We start from the raw sequence: 21,599 nt of genomic DNA on the forward strand, positions 1-21,599 counted from the left end.
AGGTGGAAGGATCACCTGAGCCCAGCAGTTCGAGGCTATGGTGGCCAAGAGTGTGCCATTGCACTCCAGCCTGGGTGACAGAGTGAGACTCCAGCTCAAAAAAAAAAAAAAAGAATAAATGAGTTAACCTGTATAAAGAACTTAGAGAAGAGTCTGGATCATAAGAAACACTATTTAAAAAGTTTGCTCGTTTTTGTACCCCCAGGACTAATGCAGGCCTCTTAAACTATGCCATGAATTGAACTGTGTGGTACAGGATATCACCTATTTGTAATACTAAACCTGGTCTTACTCTCGAATATTTTGCAACCAACTGCATGTGAAATTTCTCGGTTTGGAAACCAAGCAGCACAAAACTATGTAATAAAGGTTGAGCTTTAGAGTAATACAGATCCAGGGATGTGGTAAGAATCCTTAAGGTTATTGTAAGGATCAAATGAGTAATACATTTGAAGCACTTGGCACAGAGCCTGGTATATAGTAAGTGCCCATTAAGTGTTAGTTATTATTGTTGTTTTGGGCCCAAAGTTGTTGTGAGAATTAAATGAAATAATAAATATAAGGTATCTAGCTCAGTGCCTAACATATAACAAGAATTCAATAGATGATCTTTCTCTTCCTTCCTCCTCTCCCCTTTCAGTTTGAAAAACTTGGTGATGATGATTTCTACCAATCATACTTGCATTCAAGGGAGTGAACAAGGCTGGTATAGCCAGTCAGTGAATATAAGAATCTAAATGTTTATTAAGACAAAGGGCTGTCATGCAATAACCCAACCATGCCATTATCAGTCTGCCATCCTTCCTGTTTCTCTGGGCAGCCTTTCCTGATGTCAACTCAACCAGTTAATCTCTCAGTCACTTGACATGCGGCTATATATACACATAAATATATGTGCATGCATCCTGTGCTGCAAGCATTTACAGTCAAGTTTATCTGAACACACTGTGTGGTCTATGTGAAATGTTGAAACAATGTTCAAGTTTAAGTACTCACAAAGCAAAGAAGAAGAAATATTTCCTTGGGAAATATTTATCTGCAATGAAGAGACATCCAGTGCTTTACAGCTTTCTATGTACTTTTACATGTATTATTACTTTATTTACTCCTTAGGACAACCTAAGAGATAGGTACAGCAGGCATTATAAGTATTCCCCTTTGAGAAGAAGAAACTGAGCCTCTGAGAGGCTTGTTGCCCTACTTGCCAAAGGTCATACAGTTTGTAAGTAGTAGAAGAGGGCTTTAAACCAGTTTCTCTACTCTGACTTCAAGCACTCTCATACATCATCTATTTAATTTTTTGGAGCTAGGTATTTCATACTTAGGATTCTAAATATTGTGCAATCACTGAATGTCATATCACCCTTGTAATTGGTGTAAAGAATGGAAATTTTTAAATACATAGGGTAATGGAGGTGCCCACAATTACAGAATTGCACTAGAGAAATAGTGGTAGAACTGGGTTGAAACTCTTAGTCTAATATCTTTTATTCATATGATGGAATACTTAGCTCAATTGTATTACTAATATTGAGGCAAAATACAATCTTTCTTTTCTCTTCTCTCTCTCGCTCCTTTCCTTCCTCCCTTTCTTCTTTCCTCTCTCCCTTCTCCCCTCCCCCCTTCGTTTTCTTGTCTTCCACCCATTCTTTCTTCTTCTCTACCTTTTCCTCCCTTTTCCACTTTCTCCTTTCTCCCTGCCTCTCTCCTTTCTTTTATTTTCCTTATTTCTCTCTCATCTTCCTGCTTTTCTTCCTTTTTTTTAACCTCCTCCTTTCTTTGAAAACCATTTTATTTTCCAAATAATTCTTACCATTTTTGAGCTGGTGAATCCAACGCTTCCTCAGTTCTTCAGTTGGGGAGAATACATACAGAGGTCCTTCATCATACACAACCTGGTGCCACAGAGACAGAGAATTCAGCAGTTAAGAAACAGAAAAAAGAAAAAAGACCTTGAAGGAACTAATCTTAAGTTATAACTTTATATATTCATTGTGGAAAACAACAAAAAAGGCAAATTCATCAATTAACAGTTGTACTAGGGTTATGTGAATGACCCAAAGAATTCCTGAACTATTTATATCCAGGGATGTAGGGCTTATAATCTTGCAGCTTTCTATATACTTTTAGGTCCTCTTGACTTGTGCTTCATTTTTTTGTAAACTAAGTTCATAATGTTTCCCTCTGCCCTTGGTGGAGATAGGATTTTTGTTTACCTAACAAAGGGTATTTTATGATCTTATTATTAAACTTTGAGTTTTTGTAGAAGAAAATTGAAGTGGTTATCTATATAATGTAAGTCTTGATTAATCTAGGTTATTCACCTAGATAATTTGGAGAAAAACATTTTTGAGTCAGGGTCTCACTTTGTTGCCCAGGTTGAAGTATAGGGGCACAATTATGGCTCACTGCAGCCTCAATCTTCCGGACTCAGGTGATCCTTCCACCTCAGTCTCCTGAGTAGCTAGGACTACATGCACGTGCCACCATGTTCAGTTAATTTTTTTATTTTGTTTGTGGAGACAAAGTTTTACTATGTTGTTTGGGCTGGTCTCAAACTCCTGGAATCAATCCTCTCGCCTTGGCCTTCCAAAGGGCTAGGATTACAGGCATTAAACCACCACACCTTGTCTGAAGAAAAATTTTAATTCATGGCTAATCCCCCCCCTCTCCTCACCCATATTAGCCAAAATATGCCAAATTTGGAACCACAAACCTATTTCAAAAAGAGTAAGGTAGGCCAGGCACAGTGGCTCATGCCTGTAATCTCAGCACTTTGGGAGGTGGAGGCGAGAGGATTGCCTGAGCCCAGGGGTTCAAGACCAGCTTGAGCAACTTGGCAAGGCTTCCTCTCTTCAATAAATAAAAAAATTAGCCAGGCATGGTGGCACATGCCTGTGATTTCAGCTACTTGAAAGGCTGAGGTAGAAGGATTGCCTGAACCCAGCAGGTCAAGGCTGCAGTAGCCATGAGCATGCCACTGCACTCCAGCCTGGGTGACAGAGTGAGACTTCAATCCAAAGGAAAAAAAAAAAAAAGAGCAAGGTATATATTAAGCACTATCATCCAATTAGTATTTTGTGAACATCTACCATGTACAATATATCATGCTAGATGTTGTAGAGATGCATGAAATATATAAGATGTGGTTCCAACCCTCACAGAGTTAACGGATGTAGATGTTGTGGAGATGCATGAAATATATAAGATGTGGTTCCAACCCTCACAGAGTTAACAGATGCCGCATGATGGATTCTAAAGTCAAGTGTAAATTAACTTTGAGCTGGGCAGGGCAGCTCATGCCTGTAATCCTGGCACTTTGAAAGGCTGAGGCAAAAGGATTGCTTGAGCCCAGGAGTTCAAGACCAGCTTAGGCAACATAGTGAGACCCTATCTTTACAAACAAACAAACAAACAAACAAAATATATATATATAATAGCCAGGCACACTTATAGCCCCTGCTCCTCAGGAGGCTGAGGTGGAAGGATCGCCTGAGCCTAGGAGGTTGTGACTGCAGTGAGCCAGAATCATACCACTACACTCCAGCTGGGTGACAGAGTGAGACCCCCATCTCAAAAAAAAATTTTTTTTGACTTATTGGCTGTTCAGCATTACCCGCTAGTGTAGCCAAACAATGTCATCTTGTTGAAAGGCAAAACTGTCTAAAACACCCCTCCTTCACAGTTCTGTCACTTTGATATAGTGAAGGACATGAACAAGATCCTTTTACATTTTTCTTTTTGCTTGTTAGTTTTGCTGTGCTCATAAATCCATGACAGAAAGCCCCCTCCCCTGAGACTTTCCACTTCCTTTTCTGGCTTTCACTGTTGCAGAGGCTGCTATATTCGTGGCACATGGCCTAAAGAGTTCTCAGGATGCAAGCGAGCTAAACTGAAGACAGAATGTGCATCTCTTTCTCTTCTTTATGGCTTACACTGCATCTACCAAGCAGATGCCTATGTGGCATGTCAACTATCCCAGACTAGAATTTAGGTTTGTGCATAAATCTAATAAGCCTTCCCCATAGTGAACTTCCTAAGACTACTCTTTACCTCCCCTCTTCTGTCTTTTCAACCCACATGACCACCATTAGACAAAGAGAACCAGAAGGAAGTGAAATACTCACTCAACAAGCAGAGCATCTTTCTCAGTACAGTTATCATAGATAAGACACACTATAATAGAACTGGTACCACTATGTATTCTTTTTGATATATAGAGACTTTAAAAAAAACTACATTAGACTAGGAAAACAGTAAAGCAAACAGGCCAGTCTCATTTCTTGGCCCAGTGTTTTTGTCCACCTCAACTTCTGTTCACTGAAACCTTGCATCCCAGCCCTAACGACTGCATTACAGGGTCCTTTTGAGAGTTGATAAGAGAAAATAACTTACCTGGAAGGGATAAGGGAATCTTTCAATGATGGAAATCTGCTCCATTTCACTGGACTCTTCACCCCTTCTCTGTAATGAAATAAGAAAGCATGGTCGTTGGTTGGTGCACTGTTGTTTTCTGGATTTCCTTAGGTGCTGAGAGTTTTTTGTTTGTTTGTTTTGGTTTGTTGTTATTTTTGCAATGGCTTTAGAAGTTTCTCCTGCACAGACAATGCCAATTCTTAGTGATTATTTCCTACCATCCAATAGGGACACAGGACATACTCAAGAAAGCCTCAGGCATTTCAGATCACTGGGGAAAGGGAGGCTTCTCAATAATCAGTTTTGGGACAAACATTTAACCACTATATTAGGGGGACGAGAGGAATTAGAAAGCTATTTCACATCATACACCAAAGTAAATTCCAGATGGATTTAAGAACTTAATATAAACAATGAAACTATGAATGATTGAGAGCAAATAAAAGTGACCGCTTATATAACCTTGTAGTAAATAGTACTAAAGGTTGGAGCTACTAAGAAAAATGTGAACTAATTGTACAACACAGACCTTAAAACCCTGTATGGCAAAAAAATAAACAAAATAAAATTCAAAGAGAAATGACAAACTGTAAAAATATTTACGGCATACATTATAATTAAAGGATTAATATTCTTATATCAAAATCTCTTTAAAAGTACTAGGTAAACATCACAATTAAAAATGGGTCAAAAATAAAATATATAAATGAGCAGTAGACCAACCTTATGAATAAAAATAATTTCAAAATAAGTCAGCAATAAAATGCTTTTTATCTTGGCTATCAAGTTAGCTAATATTTAAAAATTCCAATGTTAGAAAAATGTAGAGAAACAGATGTTCTCACACATAACTTGTAAAAATATATGAAATTCAAATTCTACTTCTAGAAAAGAGAATAATTAAAAATAAACTAAAATGTTTCTGCAAGACAAAAGAAATAATCAACATAGTAAATAGGCAACCTATAGAATGGGAGAAGATATTCATGAGCTATACATCTGACAAAAAAGTCCCACGCATTGGGAGGCTGAGGTGAGTGGATTGCCTGAGCCCTCGGGTTTGAGACCTGCCTGGGCAACTTGGTGAGACCTCATCTCTACAATAAATCAAAAAATTAGCCAGGTGTGGTAGCGCGCACCTGTAGTTCCAGCTACTTGGAAGGCAGAGGTGGAAGGATCGCCGGAGCCCAGCAGGTCAAGGCTGCGGCGGCCAGGAGTGGCCACTGCACTCCAGTCTGGGTGACAGAGTGAGACTCCAACTCAAAAAAAACAACAACAAAAAACCCGAAAAAAAAACATCTGACAAAAGACTAATATCCAGAATCTACAAAGAACTCAAATCAGTAAGAAAAAAGCAAATACCCCCATTAAAAAGTGAGCAAATGACATGAACAGACATCTCCCAAAATAAGATATATAAATTGCAAACAATCATATGAAAAATGCTCAACATCACTATTTATCAGGAAAATGCAAATTAAAACCACAATAAGAAGATACCACCTTACATCAGTCAGAATGGCCATTATTCAAAAATTCAAAAAAAGATGCTGGCACTGATGCAGAGAAAAGGGAACACTTATACACTGTTGGTGGGAGTGTAAACTTAGTACAACCTCTATGGAAATCAGTATGGAGATTTCTCAAAGAACTAAAAGTAGATCTGCCATTTGATCCAGCAATCCCACTACTAGGTATCTACCCAAAGGAACAGAGGTTGTTATACAAAAAAGACACCTGCATGTTCATCACAGCACATTTCACAATTGCAAAGATATGGAATCAACCTAAATGCCCATCAACTGATCAGTGGATAATGAAACTGTGATATATATATGTACACACACACACACACATACCAAGGAATACTATACTATTCAGCCATGTAAAGGAATAAAATAATGTCTTTTGTGGAAACTTCGATGGAATTGGAGACCATCCTAAGTGAAATAAAACAGGAATGGAAAACCAAACGCTGCATGTTCTCACTTTTAAGTGGGAGCTAAACTAAGGAACTACAAAGGCATATAGAATGATATAATCGACTTTGAAGACTCAGAAGAGGGAGGTTGGGAGAGGGGTAGGGATGAAAAATCACTCATCGGGTATAATGTGCACAGGTAGGGGTAGAGGCTACACTTAAAGCCTAGACTTCTTTGCCACTATACGATGCATTCATGTAACCAAAAATCATTTATATCTTCTAAAGCCATTGAAATTTTAAAAAAATATATCATGTGACTCAGATTTTAAGATTCTAGCATTCAGACTTATTCAAGTCTCTAAATCTGATCCTGGTAACTGAGGGGGTAAAACCAATGATCTCTGACCAGTCTGAAAACTTGATATGGCATCATTTAAAATGGAGTTAACAAATTTTCCAGGTTAAGTGAGATGTTCTGCATATGGAGGAAAGAAGCTGACATTCAGTGTAACAAACACGTGGTAGAGTGAAGAATTTTATAAAGAAACTAGACTGTATTTCACACTGCACAGCACCACCACCAGTCTATTTACAGAGAATGTAAATGATTCAAGTTTCCTAAAATCTATCGCTCCTCCTCTCTGACATTGGTCTCTTCTTACCGGAATCTGTCTTTCAGGGGGAGGATTTTTTTCAGGAATCACTGTTTCAACGCAGGTGATCTTCTCAACATCTATTGAACCCTTCTTACTGCCTCTTCTCTGAGAAAGAAAATGAGGAAGAAAATCGAGAAAAATTAAGCGCAATTAAGCAATCAGATGATTAGATTTTGTTATCTAATCATTCAACATAGTGAGGTGGCACCCACACTCTATATCAGGACTTGTCAGGGGTGGGGGGATGTCCAGCTCTATAAATCTAATTTTTATTTACTACCAAATAGAGGGCAAATACTATGAAGGAGTAAATGACTGTATGTGCCTTTGTCACGAGCAACACGGAAGCAACCTTCAACTCCTGGATTTCATTCTCAACAATCATTTAATGAGTACTCATCAACTGCAAGATTCCATGGGAAGAGTTTCCCTGTGGCTTCTTCGCACCTTTGAATGTTTGCCCCAGCATGGCTGTAGCTAGTTCTAGGCTAGGAAATATTTTGCTGAGTTTGAAGATACTTAGATTCCTACCACTTTTGTATCCAAGGAAGATCTAAAGCCAAGTCCTTGAAATCCTGAAATTCAGGTTTCATAGCTGAGAAACTTACCCCACGTTCAAAGTCATACTCATAGTAGGAAAGTTTGTGCACAGTCAAGAGAAACAGGCGCTTCTTGAAGTTTAGGGGTGATGTTTTCTTTTTCTGCTGGGATCGCTTCAGAAAGATGCTCTCCAGTATCACTGCGGCCATAGCTGCTTCTTTCTGGAGCTCACTTGTGTGCTGTTGATAATGAAAGTCCTTAAGGCCCCAGCACATGAATCCTCATCTCTCCTGGTTCCCCCTTAGCCTAGCTACCTAATTTCAAATGGAATAAAAATGTGCAAAGCTAATACAGAGCCTTCTTCCTACCTTGACATCCTCCTTCCACAGCCCTCATCTCTCAGTTTTCAGATATAATGGATGCACACAGAGTTGGGAGGGGGGTTGGTTTTATGTTGTGAGTTCATTTAACTGGGTTCTTGTATAAAGCAATGGTATACTCAAGATATCAAGTGCCATGTGGCTGTGTGCTTGGTAATGTGTACAGGCAATTTTACACTATTACCCCTTTTGTGATATGTGTAGAATCTGAACAGCAAAAGTCACTGTGCAGCTGTTGACCTTAATATCCCCAGAAGGAATAATGCAGGTGCCAGAACTCCACTAAGGCAGATACTGAACTTTCAGTTCCCAGTTTCCTAGACAGTGATTGCAATTCTTCAAACATTGTCCCACTGGGATCTGTAACCAAGGGGCCTAATAAAGATATGGCGACTGCACCTGCAGTTATGGACATACAAGAACTGTAAATCAACTGATATTGCCCATCACCCACCCAATGGGCTACAAAGGATAGAAGATTTGTTCTAAAGTTGAAAACACAGATGGGGGTGAGGGAGTAATAGTCATTTTTTGTCCTTTTTCCTCTTTTTGCTTAGATTAGTTCTTTTAGACAGTATCATGCAAAAGTGATACAACTTTCTTATTGCTCTAGAGTAACTTATTTAGCCTCTCTAAACTTACAGTACTCCAGAAGGATTCAGTTTAGGTAACTGAGTTACAGAAAGGCAAAGAATGTCTCAAAAAGTCACCACTTGCTGTATGTGTGTGTGTGAGAGAGTCTCACTCTGTCACCCAGGCTGGAGTGCCATGGCATAATCACGGCTTACTGTAGCCTTGACCTCCTGGGCTCAGGTAATTCTTCTGCCTCAGTCTCCTGAGTAGTTGGGAGTACAGGCACTCACCATCATGCCCCGGTTAATTTTATTTTTTATTTTTTTAGGGACAAAGTCTCACTATGTTGCCTAGGCTGGTCTCGAACTTCTGGGCTCAAGCAATCCTCCCACCTTGGCCACCCAAAGTGTTGGAATTACAGGTGTGAGCCACCGCTCCCAGCCACCGTTGGCTTTTTTATTCACGCCAAGCAACACTTCATGTCAGTTACTCACCTACAGTTTATGTACAATCTTATTACTAATTCCAAACCTTCATTAGAAAGATAAAATGAAAGGAAATGCTGTCATAAAAATGGAGCACTAAGTAAGTGATGAAAATATCACCAGTCCTCTCCTCAAGTTTTGGTAGAGGTGGGTTTTTTTCCTATGGGGATGTGGGATTTATTTTTTAATAAAAAATATTATGCTTTTGGTAGCACCATGGAAGCAGAATAAAGTTTCTACTTTCAAGCACAGATTATTGCCCACACAAGAAAGGCAAAGGAGTTTTTTGTTTTTGTTTTTTTATGAAAGCCTGGGGGCTATCCACACTGTTATTTTGCTCTTTCCTGTGACGTAGAAGGTTCTATTATCATACTGGGGAGACAAAAATCGATTAAAGGAACTCCAGGAATGTTAAGAATGATCATTTTGCCACTTGATCACCATGTGTATGCCACTGTCTTCTGGTGGTGGATTAAGGCAATATTTTGGAAATAATATTTTGAGAAAAATTGGGCAAGGGTACAAACCTTTCTCCATACCCTATCACACAACTCTATTCCCTGACTTGCTTGTTTAAATGGTTCATCACAGGAGTGACAAACTGATGAGGTTACAATCAATCAGTCCTTTCTGACATTGTTTCAGCTCAAACCCCAAAGAGGTTCCTTTGAACATTACAGTTAAAAGGATGTTCAGAATGATCACTTTGCTACTTGTCTACCATGTGTATGCCACTGCCTTCTGTATGCCACCCAGAAGTAGTGGTAGTGAAATAGTATTCTCTCAGGAACTGCCAACTCACTGAGATCCTTATGATAGTATAGCCTTTGTTCCCATGGCGAGATACATTCCTTCACAATCAAAGACACAAATTATAGAAGACAAAACAAAACCCTAAACAAATTGAATAGCAGGACCAGTAAATGGGATCAGAAGCATCCCAACAAACCACATCCAGTGTGCTTCTTTTAGCTGATGAAAGCACACGCAGCATTTTACCTTAGTCTTGTTGGCGACTCTTGGTGGAGACACTGCCTGCTCAGACCCAGCATATGCTTCAGACTTGACCTCAGCTCTTATTTCTCTTAAGACAGGTCCTTCTGGGAGCTTTCTCTGCTTTTTCTTTCTTAGAACAAATCCACTTTGTACAAGAGGAAGGCTTCCTCTCTTTCAAGTATCTGTGTTGGGGTAGGGCTTACTGCTAGTCTAAGTATGAGGAAGTAAGTAAGGCTCTCACTAGCCATCAGCCCTCTGAGCAAAAGGTGAAATGGCCTCCACCTCTATCAAGATCACTGAGCTGTATTTCCATGGTTTTGTATCACCTTCTTTGACTGCTTTTCTCCTATTCCTTGTGATCTAGTCCAGACTCACACAGCCTGAAAATGTAGCAGTTCTTCCTTAGGCACCACTGACCAATAATGTGAAAAGAGAGGCATCCAACTTTGTGTCTTCCAGAAGGTGGTGTGCGATGAACAGCTCTGAGTTGAAGGATGGTTAGAGAGTAGAGCTTTTGTGGGTACTTATTGCGAAAGGCCGCAAGTTGTTTTCTAACAATATCAGCAGCCTACAGAGTCAATTTGACCACAAAATATGCACAGTGAGGTCTGACCCTCCTCACTTAGGGGGCAGGGAAGGGGGTGGAAACGGAAGTGACATGAGTATCATAGACACATTCACACACCACTGTTTATATAAAGAAAGAAAGAAGAGGCAGGAGGAGAAATAATAGGAAGACATAGAGCTCTTCGTTTAAAATAGAGAATTCTCTAACTATAAGAATCTTAGGAAATACAAGGAGAAGGAGACACCCTTACAGAAATTGGAATAGGCAACCAATTCCTGATCAAAACCCCAAAAGCCCATGCCATAAGAGATAAGATAGACAGGTGGGACCTCCTCAAACTGAAAAATTTCTGCAAAGCAAAAGAAACCATCAAGAGAGCAGGGAGACAGCCTACAGACTGGGAAAAAACATTTGCCAACTGTATATCTGACAAAGGCCTAACATCCAGGATCCACAAGGAACTCAACCATGCCAAAAGGAAAAAAAACCAAACAACCCCATTAAAAAGTGGGCAAAAGATATGAATAGATACTTCTCAAAAGAAGACATATGAGCAGCCAACAGATACATGAAAAAATGCTCAGCCTCACTAATCATCCAAGAAATGCAAATGAAAACCACACTGAGATACCACCTAACTCCAGTCAAGATGGCCATCATTAATAACTAAAAAAACACAAAGCAAAACAAAACAACAACAGATGCTGGAAAGGATGCATCTGTTGCTTCTACACTGTTGATGGGAGTATAAACTAGTACAACCTCAGTGGAAAACAGTGTGGCAATTTCTAGAAGATCTAAAAATCATCCTCCCATATGACCCAGCAATCTCCCTTCTAGGAATATACCCAGAGGAACTCAAATACTTCTACACAAAAGATACCTGTGTATGCATGTTTACTGAAGCACTATTCACAACAGCAAAAACATGGAACCAACCGTGCTGCCCATCAAAAGTGAACTGGATACCAAAAAAATGTGGTACATATACATGCACAGTTATAAAGAAGGACAAAATTATGGACTTCACAGCAACTTGAATGGATTTAGAGTCCATCATACTCAGTGATCTATCACGGAAACAAAGAACTGAGTACCACATGTTGTCACTCATAAGTGAACCCTGACCATATATTATAATACTACATGAAAGGGATTGGCAGTAGCGGGTCACTGCCAGGGAAGGGGGGACACATAACACTAATAAGGAGACCTGATCCCAAACCAGGTGAAGTGAAGACCAATGGGAGGCCCAAACTTCACCTGTATGATGACCACTTATGCACCTAACCCTGAATTGTACCCCACATCTTAAAAATATAAATAAATAAATAAATAAATAAATAAAAATAGAGAGTTCCAGTGGTATAATGTTCTCTTTATTAAAGTACAAACACAAGGGTTTTCACATGACTACCTTTCACAGCCTTTCAGCTCCCTATGGAGCAGCAGGATTCAGGAAGAAGAAACTTATTAATAAGAATCCAGCCAGGCACAGTGGCTCACATCTGTAATCTCAGCACTTTCAGAGGCCAAGGCAAGAGAATTGCTTGAGCCCAGGAGTTTGAGATCAGCTTGGGAAACATAGCAAGACCTCATCTCTATTTAAAAAATCATGATTTTGTTCTTCTTTATGGCTGCACAATATTCCATTGTGTATATGTACCACATTTTACCTTGAACAACTATCCTAATACTATAAGAAAAGGATTGACAGTAGCAGGAAACTATGGGGTTGGGGGGGGAGTGGAGGTGGGATTGACAGTAGTGGAAATCTGCCTGGGGATGGGGGGGCACACCTCATCAACAAGGGTACCTGCACAATGAATATTTGTATACCTAACCCTGAATTGTACACCCAAAATTTTAAAATAAAGACATTTAAAGGTTTAAAAAAATCAAAAACTTAGCCAGGAGTGGTGGCTCATGCCTGTAGTTCTAGTTATTCAGGAGGCTGAAGTAGAAGGATGGTCTGAGCCCAGGAGGTCAAGGCTTTGGTAAGCCGTGATCATGCCACTGTACTCCAGCCTGGGTGACAGAGTGAAACCCTGACTCAAAAAAAAAAAAAAAAAAAGAATCTAGTCGTCATCATGCAAACTGCCCTATGCCAAGGAATTAGTAGAAATAGCATATGCACAATCAGTAAACAAAACCATCTTTGGCTCCCATCTTTGCTTATAAAATACAACACTATTAAGGACGACACCGGAGCAAAATTCAGGATCTACACAGACTGTCTATGATTGGGAAAAATCCACAAGATGCCAGTTAGAAATAACCAGTTAATCGTACTTCAAATAATACTTAGCCAGAATATCTAAGAAGCAGTGTTTTCTCTTAATTGCTTCTTTAAAGTACTACTCAATAGGCTAGCAAGATTCTGGCCTGTTTCTCCCAGTGCCATCTACCTGTGAAGCATTTTACACGTGTTGTTTCATTTATTCCTCACAACAAACAGATGAGGAAACTTAGATTCATAGAGGTTGCCCAACCTCACCCATCTATAACCCTTGCTCTTTCTGTGGTACTTTGCACTTCATTGCCTCCTGGAGAGACTTTTTTTCTTTTTGTTTTTAATGAGGTGTGATGCCATCTACTTCAGGACGCTGCCATTCCCTGTGTTTTATCTTCAAAGAGTAATTGGGACAGACCCCTCTCCATCTTCTTTGTTGTTGTTGTTGTTGTTTGTTCGTTTGAGACAGAGTCCCCCTTTGTCACCCAGGTTGGAGTACAGTGGTGCAATCATGGCTCACTGCAGGCTTGAACTCCTGGGTTCAAGCAGTCCTCCTCCCTCAGCCTCCTGAGTAGCCGGGACTACAGACATGGGCCACTGCACCCAGTTAATTTTTATTTTATTTTATTTTTTTAGAGATGAGATCTTGCTATGTTGTCCAGGCTGGTCATAAGCTCCTGGACTCAAGTGATCCTCCCACCTCAGTCTGTCAGAATGATGGGATTATAGGTGAGAGCCACCATGCCTGGGGCCCGCTGCATCTTTTAGGAATGTTCAGCAACAAAGAATATGGTGGCAATACAAGGGATAAGAGAGAATTCAAGATCCTGGGGGACTTTCCTCTGCCATATTCTTCTAAGCTGGCAAGGATGATCTGTCCCTGTTAACTGCCAACTGTGCTTCTTCCCATGTGAGGACTCTTCTTAGTCTCACCGTATTTTCTTACATTTCCCTTCTTTAAATCCATTCCAAGGAGATTCTGTCCAACTGGTGAATTCCTAGAGTCATTTTGTTGCTGTTGTTGTTTTCAGGATGTTTCATTGTTGATGGAATGAAAGCATAGTGGTAGGTGGGTCATCATCCATTCTTCTCTGTCCCTAGCATTGTTATTGTTTACTGTGAATATCAAACTTTGATCAAACATATTTTCTTTTCTACTATGAAATATTTCAAATAGAAAGTATACAGAATAAGGCCAGGTGTGGTGGCTCACACTGGTACCCAGCACTTTGGGAGGCATGGCAAGAGGAGTGACTGAACCCAGGAATTTGAGACCAGCCTAGGCGACATAGTGAGACCTTGTCTCTACAAAAAATGAAAAAAAAAATTAGCTGGGAGTGGTGCTGTGCACCTGTAGTTCCAGCTCCTTGAAAGGCTGAGATGGAAGGAGCACCTGAGGCCAACAGGTTGAGAATGCAGTAGTGTGAGCGTGCCACTGCATTCCAGCCTGGGTGACAGAGTGAGACTCTGACTCAAAAAAAAAAAAAAAAAAGTACAGAGAATAGCATTGTACTCATGGATTCACCACTTAACCCTACAGAATCCTAACATTGTGCCATGATTGCCTTGGGTGCTTACATTTTCTTTCTCCCCTTCCCTCTCTTTCTAATCAGGTTGTTTACATCCCCTTTCCTTTCCCTCCCTCCCTTCCTCCTTCGCTCCCTTCCTTCCTTCTTCTTTCCTTCTTTCTTTCAAGTCAGGGTCTCACTCTGTCGCCCAGGCTGGAATGCAGCTCACGACCACAGCTCACCACAGCCTCGACCTCCTGGGCTCAGGCAATCCTTCTGCCTCAGCCTCTGAAGTAGCTGAGATTATAGCCACCATAGCTGATTAACTCTTTAAATTTTATGTAGAGATCAGGTCTCGCTATGTTGCTCAGGCTGGTCTTGAACTCTTGGGCTTAAGCAATCCTCCCATCTTGGCCTCCCAAAGTGCTGGGATTTCACACATGAGCCACTGCACCTGGCCAGTTTGCATGTTTTAAATTTTTATGTGTAAGTGGTTCATTTTTTCAGCAACTTGCTTTTTTCCACTCAATATGTTATGATTTATTTATTTATTTACTTATTTAATTTATTTTATTTTTTGAGTTGGAGTCTCACTCAGTCACCCAGACTGGAGTGCAGTGGCCGCTCCCGGCCACTGCAGCATCGACCTGCTGGGCTCCGGCGATCCTTCCGCCTCAGCCTTCCAAGTAGCTGGAACTACAGGCACACGCCCGGCTGATTTTTGATTTATTGTAGAGATGAGGTCTCGCCAAGTTGCCCAGGCGGGTCTCGAACCCGCGGGCTCAGGCAATTCACTCACCCCAGCCTCCCAAGGCGCAGGTTTACAGGCTGAGCCACCGAGCCCAGCCATGTTATGATTTATTTATCTAAGTAGTTCAAATTCATTTATTTATTTATTGTTATTGTTGTTACTATTTTAGAGACAGGGTCTCAGTCTGTTGCCCAGGCTGGAATATGGTGGCATGATCATAGCTCACCATAGCCTCGAACTCCTGGCCTCAAGTGATCCTTCTGCCTTAGCCTCCTGAGTAGCTGGGACTACAGGTATATGCCACCACATCCAGCTAATTTTTTTTTTGTAGAGACAGAATCTCACTATGTTGCCCAGGCTGTTATTGAACTTTTGGCCTCAGTCATTCTGTCTTGGCTTCCCAAAGTACAGGGACTGTGAGTGGTGTGAGCTACCACACCTGGCCTAATTCATTTTTATGTGCAGAATATATTCTATATGATGAATATATCCCAATTTAATTATCCATTCTCCTGTTGATGGACATTTAGGTTGTTTGTTTTCAATGATAATCAATGGTGCCATGAACATTCTTGTACACATGATCATAACTTTTGCTCTCAGAATAAATTCTCAGTTGCTTAGACAAAGTGGCAAACCCAGGTCCAGCTTATCTGTTGAACTATGCATTTTGTGCATTCCTTGTTCCCTTTTCAGTTCTGTCTTCCTGATACTTCACTATAAAATCTGATAGAATTATCAACCATTTCTAGTGAGAGAATATAACTGATGGGCTAGATTTGGCTTACCAAAAATCTCTTCCCAGACCCAAGAAACATCCCTCAGGTTCTAATTGCGATTTTGCTTGAGAATTCTTTGGCCTTGTATCCAGAAGGGAAGTCTTCTATAAAATACCATAACCATAGCAACAAAGCAACCTCAATAATTTTAAGTTCCCAAGAAACTCTGTTCAGGCACCAGTGAAACCTAATTATTTTATAATTAGCTTCATGGTCAGCATTACAGGTGACCAAATTTGTGGTGAAGACTTCCAGTCAAATTCAATTTGCTGCCAGCATGATAACCAGGGAAATTCTCATCTGCTGTGGTTATTTCTAAGAGGTTTAGGTCTCTGTTTCTTCCACAGTAATTAATGTTGTTAACATTTTAATTTTTCTTCTGGATTTTGGAAACTTCCAGGTCTCTATGATTCATCATCTCTTCTGCCCTACACTAGAGACAATAGATTCTGGTCAAGTGATGATGGAAGGAGAGCCAGATAGTCAATCTGCAAGTTTATAGTCAGTGTCAGATCACTGGTAATACTTTTAGTATTGTCCCTCTGTCCTGAGGGTGATTGCTGGGATGTCTGTCTTTCACTCTGGATTTGTATGCCACTTTGGCCTTCTTTTTCAATTTAGTTTTTGCTTTCCCTGGTTTAAACATTTTATTTATTTTTTCTATTGATATCAAAATAACAACACCTGCAACCGGGTGTAGTGGCCCATGCTTGTAGTCCCAGCTACTTGGGCGGCTGAGGTAGGAGGATTGCTTGAGCCCAGGAGTTTGAGGCCAACCTGGGCAACATAGGGTAACAAAATAAGATAAAATAATATGCTCGTAATAGAAAATGTTTCAATTATAGGGATATTAAAAAGAGAAAAATCACTTGTAAGCTCATTATCCAGAAGCATTAATATTTTGGCATAGTTCCTTCTATTTTTTTCTGTGTATGTGTCTTATCGTATTTAAAACCATATTGCCCAGTTTGTTTTTAAAAAACAAACATTATTTATCCATCTATCCACCCATCTATCCATCCAACATACCTTTTTCAAAAAAATCTAGGGTTCTTACTTAACATTATTCCTGATTATTTTCCCATGTTATTGAAATCTCTAGATAAATATATTAAAGCTTTTTTACTGAGTGTGTTTTGGTACATACTGCCAAAATAGTTTTCAGAAACACTGGACCAATTTCAGCTCCAAATGACAGTATTCGAGAGCCCCCTCCCCACTTTCTTATCTCTTTTCTGCTCCATATGTAATCATTTTTTAAACTCTGATTTTATTGTGGACAAATCGGTTTTTTCATTGAGTTAGTGATCTTGAACTCCAGTATATTCCGACTTCCAACGTGTCTAAAATTTAACTTCTCTTGACTCTCTAGAATCACCTTCTTCTAGGAATGAACTAATAGACTACAGTGTATTTTCATTTCAGGGAGGCAGGGCAGTGAGGTGAGCTTCTCCTAAAGATTTAAATAACTAACATAATCCTAGGAAAATCTGATGGGGGCCTTCAAAGAGTGAGGAGAAGAGCCTGAGCTTAAGGCTTCTAGGCTTCCAGTGCTATCAGTTCACCCTCAGGCACTGCACGTGAATCTCCATAGAAACTGAAAGTCACACGTGGCCCAATTGTTTCAGGGTCCTCAGAGGAGTTCTCACTCCCTCTTCCCCTCCTTTGATGGCTTCATATATAACCAAGTAGCTTTGGAGTGAAATAGGTCAAGGCCTTTTTTCTAGCTTCTTGTTGAGCACTGCCTCACTGAAAATTCTGGCTCTCTCTTATTTTCAGGAGTTAGCAATCAGATCTCAACAATCAGATTATTGGGGGAAAGCAGCAGGTATCTGATGTCTTGTTGGAGAACACTTGAAGTTTGGTTTTTCAAAAGCTATATCTTCCCCGTATACGTAAGTCACTTCCTGATACGGGTCTAGTTCACTGAAAGGAAACACTATAGGAAATTTGCTCGAATGGAAATAACAAATCATAGTGACAACTTAAAATTGCATCAATACCCTAGAAGTGGACGGAAAGTTATGCTAGTTCTCACCATAAGGAGTTTACAACAGATTCTAAACAAAAACATCAATAACCATATGCAATAGGGATTTGGACTTTAACACAAGCAAGTAGTTTAAATAGTCTGAATATAGACTGGGCATGGTGGCTCATGTCTGTAATTCCAGCACTTTGGGAGGCTGAGGTGGTAGGATCGCTTGAGGACAGGAGTTGGAGACCAGTCTGTGGAATACAGGAGACTTCTTCGCTATTTAGAAAATAAATAGTCTAAATATAAGAAAATCAAAATATAGTAGATAGGGCAAGCCCTAAGTGATACTGTTTGGAAATAACGCTTTAGGTTTCCATAAGTATTTGCGACTTATTTGGAGAGACAGTGATTTTAAAAATCAAATAACGGAGGCTCCAGAGAGGTTATAGCGCTCTTGCTTCAGGGGCTTAGCATGCAAAATGAGAGAAGGAACAAACTAATACACAGTTAACAGCAAAGAGAGCAGCCTATGAGCCATGTAGACTCCCTCCCCAGCCTCTGGGCTTGCCCCTGCCCTGCATCTGGGAACACACAGCATGAGAGAGATTTTCAGCTTTGAGAGTTGGGGGCCAGGAGATTGGGATTCCATTTGGAGTCCTGGCAACTCATCCAAGGATGTCTGAATCAGGGTCACCGATTCCTTTTATTCTAAATGTCACATTGTTTACTCTAGGTAGGCCCCCTGGGGATATTGGCAGACCTGAGGCAGAATAAAAATAATAGCAAATGCCGGGATGCAGCACTTACTAATGTCAGGCCCTGCTTTAATAGCTTTACATTTATTTAGACACTTACTGCTCACAATAACCTTATGGGGACGATACCACGCAAGCAGGGAAGGGAAAAGAAAAAGAGCTGGGGAAGAAAGTGGCAAGAAAAATATAATGCAATTCAGCAATTATTTGTTGAGTGCTGACTGTGTCAGGGGTTATGGCAATGAACAAAACTAAAGGGGTAGAAAGAAGAGGGGATATAGGTACAGAAAGGAGGATTGGGGAGGGGTATGGAGAGGAGGAGAGGAGAGGAGAGGAGAGGAAAGAAGAAATCATGAAGGACAGAGAAAAGCAAGCCGTGCACAGGGAAGGCAGTGGCAAAAGGAGAAACCTTCGTCCCAACCTCAGGGACTGGCCACACTGTCTGGGCTGAGGTAGAGTTGCTTTCTCCTGGGCCAGTCTCTTACTCACTCTCACCACGAGGTTGGTGCAGCTTCCATACAACCTTTGCAACGAGCCAGCTCTGACCCTGGCAACAGTTGGCCTGATGCAGCCCAAGGCATGTAGCCCATACCCAGGTCTAGCTGGTGCCTTTCCCCAGCTTATGAAGGTCAACTGCCTAATGTGGCATGTGAGCTTTTACTGTGTTCCTAGAGAATCTACCTCTTAGAATTTCTTCTCCTAAGGGCCTCATTGACTTGTGTCCATTTTGAGTCTTCAAGCAATATTTGACTGAAGGGCTTGTTTTAACCCTACTGCCCCTTGCAATATTACTTTTCCACCAAGTTTTGCAAAGGCGTCCTTTCTAAAATTTGCTACCTGTTCAGATAGTCACTTCATGTCACTTTTTTTTCTTCCTGTTCCCACCCACAGTCCTCATCAGAGAGGTGCAACCCCTCTGATCGCCAGAAGGGATTTCCAGGGCCTTGTGCTGATGACACTCCCACCCTCCTTCAGCCTCCTCCACCAACAGATACATGGCACCAGCCATGCTTTCTCTCTGGCCTTTAGGGTATCCAAGAAAGGCAAATCGCTGCTGCTGCCCAGCCCCTGCCATGCCCCAGACCCACCTCAGTCCTGACTTAATGCAGGTAGCTTCCCAGATGCATTGAGATGCCAGGACTTGGAAGGTGGGACTCGATCTCAGCAGACACTGGCACTGGAGACATATTCTTACAGTCCAGAGAGGAAGGGCAGTCTGAACAAACCCCACCCTTTCACAGCCACTTAGTTCCCTTTTTTTGTTTCCTGACTTAAACCAATGTCTTTTTTTTCTCAGCAGCATGCTATCTGGTTCCCTGCTGCTGTCCCTATTCTACCCGCCTCCCACCCCAACTGTCCCCGCCCTTCATTTGCTTGGGACCTCTGACACTACTATCTTGGGTCTGGCTCTGAAAGAACCTTTCTCAACATTTCTGGGGCCCCTGAGACTCTAGACAGGGCTGAGTTGAGCAGACAGGTTGTTAGGTTGTCTGCTCTTCCAGAGGTAAAGGGACAAGATAACTAAAAGGCTGTGGGGATGGTCAGCACAGGGAGAGGGATTCACAGAGAAGAGAAACACTGAAGCTGGTGGAGAGAGAATAAAGTGACTGGCCAGGAGCAGTGTCTTTAGAGTCTTCTGTCCTTTGGGGGCAGAGGAAACTCAGGGTCACATGGTTAAACCTGATAGTGAAGGATGGGGAGTACTCACACAGGGACCCCTAAGGACAGAGCCTGACAGAGGTAGAGACAAACTTCCCCCTGCTGAGTCATTTTCTAAGAAAGTATTTTTTCCCCTACAGATAAAAATGTCAGAATGTAAGCCCACACAAATACTTGTGCCCTTCCCCATTTTCTGTAGATGCTGGTTTTCTCCATGTAAAATTTGACATCAGGCTGGGTGCAGTAACTCATGCCTGTAATTCCAGTACTTTGGTAGGCCGAGGCAGGAGGATTACTTGAGCCCAGGAATTTAAGACCATCCTGGACAACATAGCAAGACCTCATTTCTCCTAAATAAATGAATAAATAAATAAATAAATAAATAAATAATCTGGGTATGGTGGTGCATGCCTGTAGTCCCAGCTACTCAGGAGGCTGAGGCAGAAGGATTTCCTGAGCCTAGACGGTTGATGCTGCGGTGAGCTGTGATCATGCCAGTGCTGGGCAACACAGTAAGACTCGAACTTAAAAATAAAAATAAAATTCAGCATCAGGGATTAACTCTCCATTTTCATGTTTCTCTTTATTCCTGTAAATTGATATACCAGACTAGTTGTGTCACTTGAAGTCTGCATGCTTCCTCAGTGGCCGCCTCATTTATGTTTCAGCTGCAATCTTTCCCCCCACTGAGGACTCTCCTAGGAAATGAAGACAATACTGAGGTACTGTATCACAGATTCCACTACAAGTACATTGGAATTTTTAAGACAATAAGACTTATTTTTTAATTTTAAAAAGCATTTATAGGATGGTAAAGGTGTTGATCTTCATATCTGTACAAGACAGATGGTCAGCAAATGTTATATGGTTGACTTACGTCGGTAACAACTTATATCCCTTCACTAGTCGCCCCCAATAGTCGCTCCGGTTGCCTGCCTGAGAGTTGGTCACAGGCATTCACCTTCCTGTCCGTTTTCTTCAGTCAGATGCCACTAGTTGTCACATGCCTTGTCCTTTCTCAAGGTCCATCTTGGGGCATGGGCTGGGAATCGATAGGCATACAATAGGAAATCTAGACAAGAGAAAGGAAGACAAGGGAAAGGGGCAAGAATTTCTAGGCTTTTCTTCTTCCCCCTCTGTTACGACCACGCCCCTAGCACACTCATCCATACTGACAGGGCTGTACCCATATAGCTCAAATGAAAGGCTGAGTAGTGTCACTTCAACAGATTCCCAATGTAATATAAGGTTCTGCTCTTGATGTTTTCCTGTCCAAAATGTTTATTAATGATCTTTGAAGAAGATAAAGAAAGTAGCTTAGCTAGTCTGTGAATGGTGTAAGGCTCTGTGTGCTAGATTGGATGACAGAAGAGGGCAATTAGTTTCCAAAAAGACCTT

The 21,599-nt window shown here is 41.0% G+C and overlaps 1 protein-coding gene across 3 annotated transcripts in view; it reads right to left on the reverse strand.

Annotated features, from left to right (window-relative positions):
* The window catches only part of BTK (Bruton tyrosine kinase), a 35,964-nt gene extending 16,171 nt beyond the window's left edge, over positions 1-19,793 (reverse strand). Inside the window, exons 1-6 of one of the 3 annotated variants that reach the window (XM_008052954.2) lie at positions 19,631-19,793; positions 10,297-10,452; positions 7,605-7,775; positions 7,003-7,101; positions 4,396-4,464; positions 1,814-1,895 (exon numbers count right to left, since the gene is read on the reverse strand). In XM_008052954.2, coding sequence (XP_008051145.1) covers positions 1,814-1,895; positions 4,396-4,464; positions 7,003-7,101; positions 7,605-7,745 — 391 coding nt within the window. In that variant the 5' untranslated portion in view covers positions 7,746-7,775; positions 10,297-10,452; positions 19,631-19,793. The remainder of the gene's footprint in view (positions 1-1,813; positions 1,896-4,395; positions 4,465-7,002; positions 7,102-7,604; positions 7,776-10,296; positions 10,453-19,630) is intronic. The other 2 variants (XM_021709919.1, XM_008052952.1) reach the window with 2 other exon arrangements.
* Positions 19,794-21,599: the final 1,806 nt, after the last annotated feature.

Source organism: Carlito syrichta, unplaced genomic scaffold (assembly GCF_000164805.1).
Source record: "Carlito syrichta isolate Samal-C Ts95f unplaced genomic scaffold, Tarsius_syrichta-2.0.1 Scaffold287717, whole genome shotgun sequence".
In the NCBI taxonomy this organism is placed as follows: domain Eukaryota; kingdom Metazoa; phylum Chordata; class Mammalia; order Primates; family Tarsiidae; genus Carlito; species Carlito syrichta.